The sequence below is a fragment of the Anolis carolinensis genome, chromosome 3 (assembly GCF_035594765.1).
Source record: "Anolis carolinensis isolate JA03-04 chromosome 3, rAnoCar3.1.pri, whole genome shotgun sequence".
In the NCBI taxonomy this organism is placed as follows: domain Eukaryota; kingdom Metazoa; phylum Chordata; class Lepidosauria; order Squamata; family Dactyloidae; genus Anolis; species Anolis carolinensis.
Genome location: NC_085843.1, coordinates 118,085,516 through 118,099,235, shown reverse-complemented (window position 1 = coordinate 118,099,235; position 13,720 = coordinate 118,085,516). Strand labels below are relative to the sequence as shown.

Sequence of the window (13,720 nt, the reverse complement as noted above, 5' to 3'; positions counted from 1 at the left end):
AGCTGGATCTGAACTAGGCTCACATTTCAAGTTTGGAGACTGTTTGCTTGGTCTGTTTCAGCAATAAGTCTTGTTTGGAATAAAAGCAAATGTACAATATAGCATCTGAGTGTTGATATTTTCCAAGTAGCATTTAATTATCTTATATTATCTTTTACTTAAGCTAAAACGCTTATCACATAGTATATATCCTAATTTATTTATACTGTGAAACAAAACTGAGTGCCACAGACCAAGCCTGTTAACAAAGCTAGTCCCAGGTGTTCAGTTGTATCAGGGACATTATTTCACAAATGGTTTAATTTACAAAAATAGATTTTCTCTAGCCGATAGGCACCTAGCCTGCCATACAATGATTCATACAACTGTAATAAATGGACAAGGTAAAAAAGGTGACCTGGCCTTTCATAGCTCATTTATCAGTTCTGGCAGAAGGCTGGGCCATGTCCAGGGTTCTGGCAATTACATGTAAAGTGTTCTTTGCAGTGAATGCCTGTTCTTTATGACTGCAAAGAAAAAAGGCCAGATGACCCATGGACTGTTTTCAAGGCAAATGGATACTTACATGTTGAGAGGTAGCTGGACCTTTGGTGGTGTTCCCTGATCCCCAGTAATTGCACTCATTCTGGGTCCAGCCATGGTTGCAGATCCAGCTGAAGCAGAATCCTAAAAACAATACAAAAATGGAGCTCAATGAATCGTACAATGAAAACCTATATAGGGCTGGCAAAAGTTAAAAATGTATGCCATGATGAAGGAATGTTTGGCTCTCCAGATGTTTGGGGACTTATCTGCATGACACCATCACCTAAATCTAGGGCTAGTCCAGAGCATTGTGGCTTTGGACCATCCCCAGTTTCAATGGAGCTGTTTACATGCTCTGCTTCTGAACCGTGGTAGTGGCAGGAATGTAGCTGGGTGAAACTCAGTTCATAGCCTCATTGGATAGTCACTCTTACCTGAGTGCTCCTAGCTGTCATTGGGTGGCTTTGCTGACATCACCCAAACTTGCTAGGGAAAGGAGATTACCCTTGCCTTTCTACAGGTTTCATGAACACCTTTGCTGATTCCCCCCCCCCCCCCCCCACACACACACTTTTCTAGGTCATAAGGGCACTTTTGCTGGTATCAGCAAAAGTGCCCAGTGATGGTCACGAGCTCGCCAGAGCTCCATGGCCAGCTGCTACAGTAACAAAGGACAGCTCAGGTAAGTACCATGCCTTTTTCCTGCGTTGTAGAACAGAGAGAAAAAGGACGGAGGTTCATGTGGTTCATGTGAACAGACTAGTTTGAATTAGCATTCCCAACTTCTGCTAAAATGGGATAAAATCAGATTAACTGGTTTTTACCTGCATTATGGGCTGGAAGTCCATGAACATTTCTGTTCAGTTTAGATAAGCCCTTGGACTTCTCATTCTAGGAACCCTAGCTATCATGACAGTTTTAATCACAAATATCTGCAGAATCAAAAATATCTCTATATCTTTTCCCTTAATCCCAAGATCTGCCATGGCATAATTGCTCTAAAGACAAATGCAGCATTTTTGCAATATTAGGTTAATGTCCCAGCCCAGGTCACACAAATGGTCTGCATGTAACAGAAGGGAACAATTCCCTCTTTCTCTATCTTTTAAAAAAGAGAACCATTTTACTGAAGAATTTCCTATTATACTTCCGGGGCACCCTGCCATTACAATCCCTTGTGACTTTCGGAAGTGATGTTAGAAACATACAAATAAATGAACCAAACATTCCTTATTTTCATTTTTTGGAGTTTCACATCTTAATGCTGCTGAAAGTTTTCTGGGCACAACAGCAAGCTATATTCAGTAGGGAAGGTCTTGGAAGCCCTATAGTACTCAGACGACCCCCTCCTTTTGGGGGGTTCCAATGGAGTACAGCAATTAATTGAGTGGAATATAAGGAGCCAATATGCTTCCTAAGCATTTATGTGCTTATACATCATGTGTGCAATTAAACTATAAGACATCAAACAATACATATTTATTCCCTTTACAATTTAGCAGTATTTTTTATTATCCTAAAGTATGTTTTTTCGTCTTTATACATTCTAAGATAATTATTTTGACACAAGAGAAAACTTGATTATTAATAGTTATGGTTTAGGCTCAGGTATAATATATGAATCTTGGAGAGCAAATCTTAGTTCAAAAGGTCTACACAATTTCTCTAAACCCTTTGAAACAGAGTTTAATTTGATAAATGGCTTCATCTCCCTTCTAGATCATTTTATTACCTTTTTTGTGTGATAATAATATTTTACATGTTTGTTAAAAAACACAGACTGTAATTTGTTCCAGCATTGGTTTTGCTTGAATATTACTTTTTATGACCAGCTATGTTGATCTCTTTAGTGAAAAGGAATGAATCACAGGGCAATGAAATAATAATTATCATCAAGGATTTTTATTGAAACACATATTGTTTTCCATTCTGAGCTCACATGGCATGTTCATAACTGCAATAAGATAGGACTTGTACCTATAACCAGATAACTACGAACATATTTTGGAGGGATATGTACATTTTGTTGTAATAGCAGCTTCAGGAAAGAAAGTAAAAAGTTTGCCTAAGTATAATAATGACAATTACAAGGATGAGTATACATTTCAATCATACAGATTTAGAAATACTTACAACTATTGAATAAACCCCATTTTCCATCAATTCATCCAAATTTAATCTGTTACCACTGGATAGAATATGGCTCTATGATTTTAAAAGTTTTTGAGTTTACAGCATTCTGTATCCATTTGAAAGTGGTGAATTCACTGATTCAGCTATTAAGGGACCTGGTATTAAATATATTTATAAATCCTTCCTTTGCTTTACAAAGTCTTGTGGGATTTCTCAAATCCATGAGTAGAGGCACATTTCATAAGCTGTGAAGTGTGACAAAGTTTTAATGCTTATTTCTAGCTCACCATTTCCTAATCTTAAAATTTCTGTCAGTCATTTACTTAGCTGATGGCAGCACCAAGAACTGGCAGAAGGGCAGTGGGACAGAAGCTGCCTTTGATGCTGAGCTTTGGATGTCTAACTTGGACGCAATGTACTTCTGAAGACAATAGAGAGAGAAAACACAGAACTCTTCAGAGAATATATAGGAAAGAGACAATGGACCTAAAGTAATCTGAAGCCCAAGAAAAGAAAAGAATAAACACACATCTTCCTCCAAAACAAGGCAGCAAAATAAAATCCCAAGCACCACAGTTAGGTTGAAATGAGTTGTTCAATTCTCTGCAATGGACCAATTCAGACATTTTGTTGGATAGGATTAGTCTTCATGTGCTGGAGATAAGTGAGTCCCTTTTTCTATCGCAAACATAATAGCTTAAAATCTATTGTTATCCACAACAAGAGTAGAGTCAGTGTGTGACAAAGCTAGAAGCACAGAGGCTCTATCCACATGGGTGAAAAATTATATACTTACAGAATATACCCATTCCTCCATTTTTAAAGTGAAAGCTCTACTATAATGCAATTTCAAGCTTTAAGACCATTTTTAAAAACTCATTTTTTACTCTGCAGATTAAGAAAAATGCCCCTGTGCCCCTATCAGAATTGGGGTAGAAATGTGTGTTTGTGTGGGTGTGGGGGGTGACAGGTTGGTTGGTGGTTACCCTAAGGTCCAGAAAGCCTGGTATTTCCATTTTGTTTTACTTTCATTTCAAAGGAGTATGATTCTGTGCTCACTGGAGGATGTGTGCTAATATTTTTGAATTTTATTACATGAGTCTTTTACTGGAGTGTGGACAGGATCAAACACTGAGCCTCAATGGGGTAAATGGGGTGTAAAGAGAGCAGGTTCGGACAAGCAGGCTGAAAGTGGAGAAGTAGGAAGGATGAAACGGATCTATCCCTTCTTAATAATAAAATAAAATTAAACAAATCCTTCCAGCAGTTGATGAGTGAGGGGGACAGAGAGAAGAGGGAGAAAATGTTTAGGCAAGAACATTTACCTTTCCTTGGGGGAAGGGAGATTTGATGGGTTAGTCATCCAATTGGAGTGTAAGGTTGGTGGTAAGATTGGCAGAAAACCAATCTTTGATAGGTTTATGTATGCTGAGAAGAAGAAAAAGGACAGCCACTGTGGCCATGTGGCCTAAAATAATATATATACATGTCAAAAATGCCACTTTGTACAAAAATGATTTCGGGGGGGGGGGGGGGGGGCTATGTGACATTCAAGACCAATTTTGTTGAGATTTAAATAGCTAAGTGTGGCCTAAGCTGGGTCTACTTGGGGCAGAATCATGCTCACTAGTGCTTGAATATATCCCTAATGTGAATCCAGCCAGAGTTGGAAAGGATCATTTAGTTCACCTCTTGCATTCTAGAAACATAGCTAAAGTGCTCTTGAAAAATGATCTCTTTTTGAAGATGTCCAGTGAAGGAGACTCTACCATCCTCCCAGGCAGTCAATTCCACTGTTAAATGGCTCTTACTGTCAGGTATAGTTCCTAATGTTTGAATACAATCTTTTTCTTTTTTGCAATTCATATTTACACTCTATCATAGATCTGTTTGCATACAGTTTCTCTGTTTGTACAAACCTTTCAGGCTCACGACCACTTTATTGAGATCATATTTTCCACTCATCAAATCCAATTTCCTCAAAATAATATCTCTTCCTGCACACTTGGCTTCTTTCACTTTAACTGGGAAAGATTAAATATATGACCAGTTTTCAAAGGGAGCTGCAGATTCCGTGGGAAGCTATCGAGAAGGTCCTATCTCTACCTGGGGAGGCAGTGAAGGATAGAAAGACACTTCCTGAAAATCTCAAGGTCTGGATATTCTCATATGGAGAGAGGTATCTGCAAAATTTACAGGAAATCCAACATGTGTGTGTGTGAGGGAGGGGTGGAGTGGAGTGGAGAGGAGGGGAATAATATGAAGTTTGGTTTCACTTCTCAGCCCGTGGTTGCCAGGTCAGTTTCCCATTCCCTGAGATCTGAGGGACAGTTCACTGGGAGCTTTTAACCCCAGTCCCGAGCTGCTGTTGTCCGGTCTCATGAAACAAGAAGGCTTATATGTGTGTATGCCTATTCAAGTCGCCTGCTGAATTTTATTGGGTTTTCTCAGGCAAGGAACACTCAGAAGTGGTTTGCCATTTCCTTCCACAGACATTTAGTCTGAAATACCTGGTATTTATTGGTAGACTTCTATGTTTTCACTGCCATGTTGCATATACTCACCAGTTCTCTTCTCAGCTCCTGGTGTACAGACATGACCAACACTGTGAAAGTGCAATACACATAATGCTGATCCAGTAAACCATGGCACAGCTGAGGAAGAGATAGGTGCCAATGTTTTAAAGCCACCTTGTATATACAGTTAGTGTTCTTTCTCTGCAGTATCACTTGCCTTGAGATTGCTCATACCATTTGGAGACCATAGAAGCATAGCAAACTCCTGAAATTTCAGCTGGCACTCCGAGGCCTGGCAGCTACATGCAGAAATGCTGCCTTGTTCAGTACTGTTATGGTCAATGGATTCTTTGTGTTGGCTGAACCAAAAGTGGACTGTGTTTCCTTTCAGCTCAGCCAATACAGTATAATCCCTCTACTCTTGTCAAGCCCTGGAATGACACCTTTACACTGCCTTCCTTAACACAGATGTTAATGTTTTCTCTGAGCATGAGAAAATAGACTGTCTACAAATAAGGACAGGTTTTGATAGTTGTTGAGACGAGGTAGGGTATGTATGTTTCATTTGGCACTTCTCTGTTGTTTTTTAATCAGAATGACAAGCTCCTCTGCCCTACTGCTATTCCGTTTAGGTGTCCACAGTGTATACATAGATAGCCCTCTTTGCAAATATAAGGATTTGGTGGTTCTGCCCCACTGTGAATTTAACAGCAACAAATGTGTATTTATAAATAAGTAAATAGTAGAAGTTAAAGCATAGCAGCAGCTCCCATTTCCTGCCTAAATTTTGTTTTTCACGTTATGTGGAAGGAAGCTAAAAGCAATCCCAAATGCTTTTTACTTTTCATGGTGATCTTTTTGCTGGAATTACTAAAGCCAAAGGACAGTGATAGAAGTACCAATATTTTTAACTGGAGTTGGGGGGATACTATTGTTGCCATTAGACAGGAATTGTTTTTGGTGAATTCCCCCCTTCTTATTCCAACTGTAAAACAAATTTAACAGCCTCTTACCACAAACTACTCACCATGTTCATTAGCAAAAAAGGATATGCCTTTTAATGCACTGATTGCATATTTGTAACTTATTTTAAAGAGAAAGGCATACTCAAGATATTCACATGTGCAGGTTAAAATATATATCATCCTTGGGGAATATTGGAGCTAGAAAACAGACATAATGGTCCTTGAGATTCATGATACCCATTTCTGTCAAATCCACTGGCTCTATAAAACAATGGGTCATGCAATCGCTCCGGCTCTTAATGTTCTTAGGAATAATGTGAAAGCACTTAATTCATAGCTGTACTATTACATATTGGCAAGAAAGAGCTACAGCCAAGATCATGCATTCTCATCAAATGTTAATTACCAACCAAAGTGGGAGGCAAAACACCCAGTAGCTCTAGAACACAGCTTTTCCTTTAATGGAGCAATATATTAAAAACATCCCTACATGCACAGCAAAATGTAATTACAGCTGCAGATGGGCCCACTCCAACTGCATATCTACTGCAGAAGGTGTTGAGCAGCCAACTCTCCTATAGATTTATCTGGCCTGTAAATTATTAAGTCAGCTGTGGCACTTACATTCCTCCCCCATCAAGACAGCTTGAAACATTGGAGAATAGAATATACTGGGGTTGTTTCTATTGTAGTTGGATAGGGACGTCATAATGGCTAAGCAATAAAAATATTTGTTCCATGGGGCAGAATAGTGGGGATCACCTTGGCTGCCGAACTCACAAGAACAAACTGTTCATGCCCCCTCTGTGTAAAAACTGGATTATCTGCACCAGGAAAAGAGCATTTAGATTTTCTTCCATAGAGCTCTCTGCCACCTATTGGCTCTAATGGGAGATGAGCAAGAGATTTATAGCCTGCCTTCATGAATATTTACTTGGTGGTCAGGCTGGATATCATTCAACAGAACTTCATACCAAAATCTGTGGGTTTTATAGCATTTTTAGGCTGTGTACCCTTATTAGAGTATAAGGGTACACAGCCTAAAATGCTATAAAACCTATAGATTTTGGTATGATGTGTCTACCTACTTGGAAAAGATGACTCAGGCTTCTTGAGAGGAAACTTTTTTTTAACAAAAAGCACAACTCTGTAGTCTAGAGTGATAAACATACTGTGTTCCTGTTGGGCCACTAGGACTAAAGTAGGTGTTATAGTCACCATAAGCACCCAAGACATTATATATTCATGTCTTTCATTTGAACACTTCCTAGTTTTACAGTTATATGTTGCAATTCCAAACCAGGACTGGTGTAAGATGTCATTTAGCCAAAATCAATGGTACTCCTATGATCCTGTGAGCTGTGCTCATGGCCTCTACAGTCTGTCTAGAGCAGTGATTCTCAACCTGTGGGTCCCCAAGTGTTTTGGCCTACAATTTCCAGAAATCCCAGCCAGTTTACCAGCTGTTAGGATGTCTGGGAGTTGAAGGCCAAAACATCTGGGGACTCACAGGTTGAGAACCACTGGTCTAGAGCACTGCCCCTTAGACTGATATCCAGGACAAGCAATTATTGTTCAAGACATGCAATTATTTTCTTCCAGTGTGGAAGAAAACCAGCAGGGACTAGCACTAATTTCCAGTATAACAGTTCTTTTCTTTCCAGGAAGCTTCCAGGGACTAATAGCCAAGGGCTCATGTCTGGCACTGGACTAGGGACCAATGCTTTGAGTAGATTTGGTTCAGAGAATTTGTTTTTGTTGTATGCTTTCGAGTCATTTCCAAAATGTGGCGACCCTAGGGTAATCATATCACATGGTTTTCTTGGAAAGATTTTTTTCAGAAGAGGTTTCCTCTGAGACTGAGAAAGAGTGATTTGCTCAAAGTCTCCCAATCAGTTTTATGACTGAATAGGGATTTAAACCCTGGCCTCTAGAGTTGTAGCCCAATTCTCAAAGCACTACAGCACACTGGCTTCCTGAGTCTAGATAATATTATTGCTCTAATTTAACTTGGTTGATAAGAACTGTATGAGTAATTTGTTTCTCTCATTAAGTTTTGATGTTTGCTATCAGAAAGAGTCTTAGGCTCAGATATCAGAAAGAGTCTTAGGCTCAGATATCCACCATCTTATCTTTGTCAGCACACCCAATTATCTAAGGAAATAAAATTCATGAGGATGAAATTTTTGTTATCTGCCTAATTCATGAATATAGTAACAACTTTCTCTGAAAGCATAGGAAGTCATTCTTAGAGGAATTGAAGATGGAGAATATTTTCCTGATGTAGCTGTATCTACAGGTTGACTGGACAATACTAACACTGTAACTTGGCAGAAGAGTCTAGATGCACTGTGTAGAGAAGCTTTATAATCTGCATCAAGGGCAGTCAAACTGCTAACAAATATTATCATCCAAATATTACATAACTGCAATTTTAGTCATCGCTCATCATCAGTTATGCTGGCTTCACTCCAGCAACATCCAGAATGCCACAAGTAGCCCTCCTCAAAGTATGTATTCCTTTCTTATGTCTCCAGAATGGTGTTTCTATATTAAACTCATATTACTTTAGTACTCTTGGAGTTCTGCATTTGTCAGACAGATTTGGATGAGGTCATAATTTAACAACCAAATTGCTTTTGTACATATTGAACAGCTCTGTGTCCAAATCCAGATATGTATGTTAATATTTTACACCTTGATGAACGCAGAAGACTCTGACATGAGGGTTAAACATTCAGTGTACAAGAAATTCAGATTAAATGCCTAATTCAAAGTTGAGGTAAAACCAAACAGCTGAATGTAAGATGGATGAAAAATATTTATTTGATAGTCAATATAATTTTAATGGACCTAAGTCCTGATTTAGCTGCCATCCTATATATATCAAACATGCCCAGGGGCATAGCTATGGGGAAAGTGAAAGGGGATGTGGACACAGTTTCTCCAAATAAGAATACTGCCCTCAAATGAAATGTTTCTTCAGCTCTCAAGTTTCTAACACTACAGTAACTTAAAACTTCTGGGATGCATTTAGAAATACAAGTTAGATGTTTAAAAAGCAGGGGGAGGGGTGGACTACAAAGTTACTTACGATAATGTGAATACAGCCAGCATGATGATTCTGGGTGTGAATTAGGCAGCACAATTAGGCAGCAATATTTTCAGTTTTTCTTAAACAATGGAAATCCCATTAGCCTAATGCTCAGGGATCATGAGAAGTGCAGTCCAATACCATCTGGAGAGTCATACATTCTCCAACCTGCCCTACATACTTATACTGTACCTACCTCACGCCTCCAGTGATATGATATTTCTGTGCAATGGTTCGAAATTAGTATTTATATCTGTATATATTGTGTGGAGGAGTATAACATGCCTGGGGAAGGGAATCCATAAAGGCCTCTAGCATATTACAAGCATGGGAAAGTCTACCCTTACTTTCCAAACATACTTATGGTGCTTTCTCTCGAAGCAGGCTAAATCAGTTCAAATTAACATGCTGGGCTAAGGAGTAGGCTGCATGTCATCCAAAACTAATTTTAAATTCATGAGCTCATGTGATATGTTTTGAGTACCACTATCACTATGCATAAAAACAGTATTCCTCTGGAGCCAAAGACAGAATGGATTGTGCAGATAAAGTCTCTGTCCAAATCCCAACCCAGAAGGAGTTTGAACTGTTTGGCTCTCATGCACAGGCAGAAAGCAAAATCTTTGCCTTTGGGTCATGTTTATATTAAGACACCATCGTCTGAATATTTTAAAGGTCTTTTCTCATTTTCTCTTGAACAGAGAGTAAGAACTTCTATGAACCACGTCTTATTTTGGAAAACCGTTTAAATCGGCTTGGTTTACTTTGTGTTTCTTGCAATTTAGAGAAGGTGAACCTGCATGGCAGTTCCTTGCTGCTCTCTTCCAATTGTGTGCCCTACAGTTGGGCAGCATATGTTAGTTCTTATTATGAACTACGTGAATTGACTCCCGGTTTAAGATCAGAATTTGTTTGGAACACATAAAGGCTATGCTCTTGCTTTCTCTTCTCAGTTCAGGCTGTGGGGTGCAGTCAGCCTCGCTCTATTATTTATGAGATGCATCTTTGGTCAGAAAAACCAAGGGATTTGGAGCAGCTGACCTGTGACCTTTCCAAATAGCAAGAAGGAATAATTCATAAGGGGTGCAAATGGAGAGAAGATGAGCCATCTGAGGGCTGGGCAAGATTAGTGAGTCAAGAGGGACTTCCTCAGCTGTCCTGGGCGGTTCACTTGCGGACAGCTCTACTGCGAACTTCACTCAGCCTCTGTTTTATCTTTGGCCTGCAGCTGTACTACATTCTCAATACAAATCAATTTCACTAGCCTGTAAGAACACTCTGCATGAGAGACAGACACAATTTAGAAGGCATTTTTTTTTATGTTTTATGGGCTACACTTGGTGTGCAGGCATCAAATGCTCTAGATGCAAATTCTCTTCATATAATGATCAAGACGGTGCTTGTTTCCAAGGCTTTCCCCATAAAAAACAACACACATCATTCCTGAAAGCCTCTCCTCCCCAGCTGCTGCATTATTCTAAGAGAAGCTATCCTTGTCACCATTGTGGCCAGAACCGTATTTTTAAAATTATTGTCAAGTTTTCTTGACAATGAAAGATTGAAGGTCACCATGCATTTTGAAATGTACTCCTAGATGCACAAGCTAGCCATATGCCTGTTCTCAACTAGCACAAAGCAGCAAAGATAATAAAACTTATAAGAAAAAAGAAGCAGGCAAGTCTAGCTGTCTTGGGCAATCAGAACAGCAGTATCTCTAAATGCTGATTCTTCATCTGATTTTACATCATACTGTGATAATGTGTTTTAGCACATCCATATTTTATGAGCTTAGTATCTTATGAAAGTATATGGAAGGGTGAATATGGGGGAAATAAGCTTACATATGTTGTGCTGAACCTACTTGATCTCTGCAAAATCAACACATCTCATTTCTGGGTGAATAGACTGGTGATAGTAAAAGTTTGGATTAACTTTAATTAATTCTCAATAGCTTTTTTACTAATTGATAAAATGAAAACAAAAGTATGGAGAAATTGTTAAACTGTACAGGAAAAGAAATCAAACAGGGCTACTTTTTAATCACAAAAGAGTCATTGTGTGATAATAAGAAATAATAATAATAATAATAATAATAATAATAATAATAATAATAATAAAAAACTTTATTTATACCCCGCCACCATCTCCCCGTGGGGACTCGGGGCGGCTCACAATGTTACAAAAGTAACAGCGTAAATAAGTCATGGAAGAATACTTCAATATAAGATAACATATGCTCAGAATGGAAGAGTGATTTCTTGCTTATCAAGATTGGTTATTAAAGCTAAACAGTCTAACAAAAAATGATAAATTGTCTATTTTTATTAAAATATATAATTGGCAATGGTTTTGAAAGATTGGAAACCCCTGTTTGATGTTTTTGGGAAAATTATGGTGACTGGATGATGGCTAGTTTTGTTGTATGAGTTATATGAATACAAAAAGTGCAATTTCTAGATAAAGCAGGGAGAGCTGTGATAGCAAGATTCAAAACACAATTGCAGAAAAAATAGTTGGAAGTCATCTCTGTATTAGTCTTAGGCTTTGTTCTGTATTTAATTAGTTTACATTTACCTATAGGGTAGGTGTTGAGTTTTATACCTCTTTTTCTTTATTCTGTATGTATTTGGTAGCTGTGTGTATGTGGTTTATTTTTGTCATATGTTTTATTCAATTTTTGTTCCATTTTATTCTATAAAATGTTCAGAGATAAAAGAAGAAATATGCTGATGTGACATCAGCTTTATTATATGCTATACATTGGCAGCTATGTATATTGTTGCTGTGTGCCTTTCAAAATGTTTCCAATGTATCGTAAACCCATCACAAGGCTTTCTTGGCAGAATCTGTACAGGGGGAGTTCATTTTGGTTCTCTCCAAGTTTGAGTCTGACTTGCCCAAGGTCTTCCAGTGGATTCCATTGGCTAAGTGAGTTTTGTAATGTGGTCCAACACTCAGAGCAATTACACCAAATTAGCACTTATGCATATTAATTAAACTATTATTTCTTTTCTTTACAGATTCAGAAAATGTTTCATTTCTGTGAAGAGGATAATTTTGATGGAAGCTTTAAGAGACTTATAAATACTATAGCTTTATCTGTTGGAGAAGTGGGGAAGAAAACATCTCAAAGCAATTTTTTATACCTTTCTATACTATTTTATGAATGAATACTGAGACTTGTGATCAACTGAACATTAACCAAATTGATTTTTCAATGGTTTGATAGTTTCACAGGTACTGGTTTCACATTAGCTTATTGCTATTCTGCAGTTAGTCAACCACCACCTACCTCCACCCAGAATACACTCAGGTTCTTCTGCCCTCCAGTTGTAACATTATGCTCTATTCTATATACTTATGCTTGTAACTAAGAATGCCCCATTCACATTCATCTCTAGGGTATTTGGAACCTCTTTCCCATAATGAGACTATATGAATGAATGGAGGTACAACCGCTTGATTCCATTATTCACAGTAGCAGAGGTTCTTTTTAGAGGACAATCACTTTATATTATTAGAGGATTTTTTTGTTGAATATTTTTTTTTATTTTATAGTGAAGCATAATACATTGAAAGTGGTGGAACAATATATCGATAGAAAAGTGGGAAAATATCAAGAGAAGGAATAATCATAGAAATAGAGACAAAAAACAGAGAAGAAGGGGAAAAAAGGAAAAAAGAAAAAATCGGTTAGACTTCCCATCTTGGCTTTGGAGTTGTCTCTTTCATTAATTGTGTCTTTATGTGTTCCCATTAATTTTTTCCATTTAGTCCGCTTTATATATTAGACAGGTCTATCATGAAATCCATTCTTCTTTTTGTTATTATTATTAGAGGATTTTTTAAAGAACAGAGCTGTGATTCTAGTTCTGCAAGAGTACCATGAAGAGAACTGTAGATTTCAGTCTCTCTGAGATACACAGAACCTCTGAGATGAAGCACTAGTAGATGTAATATGTGTGATTGTGTATTATGAAACACAACAACTTCATGGAATGTCCTGAGCATGAATCCACAGTGATACTGGCAGTTATCCCTTCCACACTATCACAATTACAATATCTATAAATAAATCCAACATGCAAGATTTACAGAAAGAATGAAATAGAGAATTGAACTGCCCAAATCTGACTAATGGCTATTGATTGTGGCCATTGCTAAATTGGTTTTAACATCCATAACTAGTATTGCTATAGAGCTACAACTATGATCTTTTGGGTGTAATGCATGTCACAGCAACGATTCTAGAAAGGCCTTTCTAAGGGCTTGTCTACACTAGTAAAACCCCAAACAAATGGAAGGCTGGTTGTCTTCATCACAAACAGCTACTTATGATTATCCTGGAGATTTTTTGTTTCATTTTTGTTTAAATTGACTTTGTCCTGCTTTGGGCAAAGTTGAGAGATTTTCCAGAGTTTTCTTCATATCCCAAAGTACTGCATAGCTTCAGGGCAGATGGGCAGCTAGATCAAGACCTATTTGGT

The 13,720-nt window shown here is 38.0% G+C and overlaps 1 protein-coding gene across 3 annotated transcripts in view; it reads right to left on the bottom strand.

Moving 5' to 3' along the window:
* The window catches only part of sh3rf3 (SH3 domain containing ring finger 3), a 292,799-nt gene that overhangs the window by 53,156 nt on the left and 225,923 nt on the right, over positions 1-13,720 (bottom strand). For all 3 annotated transcript variants that reach the window (XM_008107051.3, XM_062975422.1, XM_062975423.1), the window contains one exon: positions 566-666. In XM_008107051.3, coding sequence (XP_008105258.2) covers positions 566-666 — 101 coding nt within the window. The remainder of the gene's footprint in view (positions 1-565; positions 667-13,720) is intronic.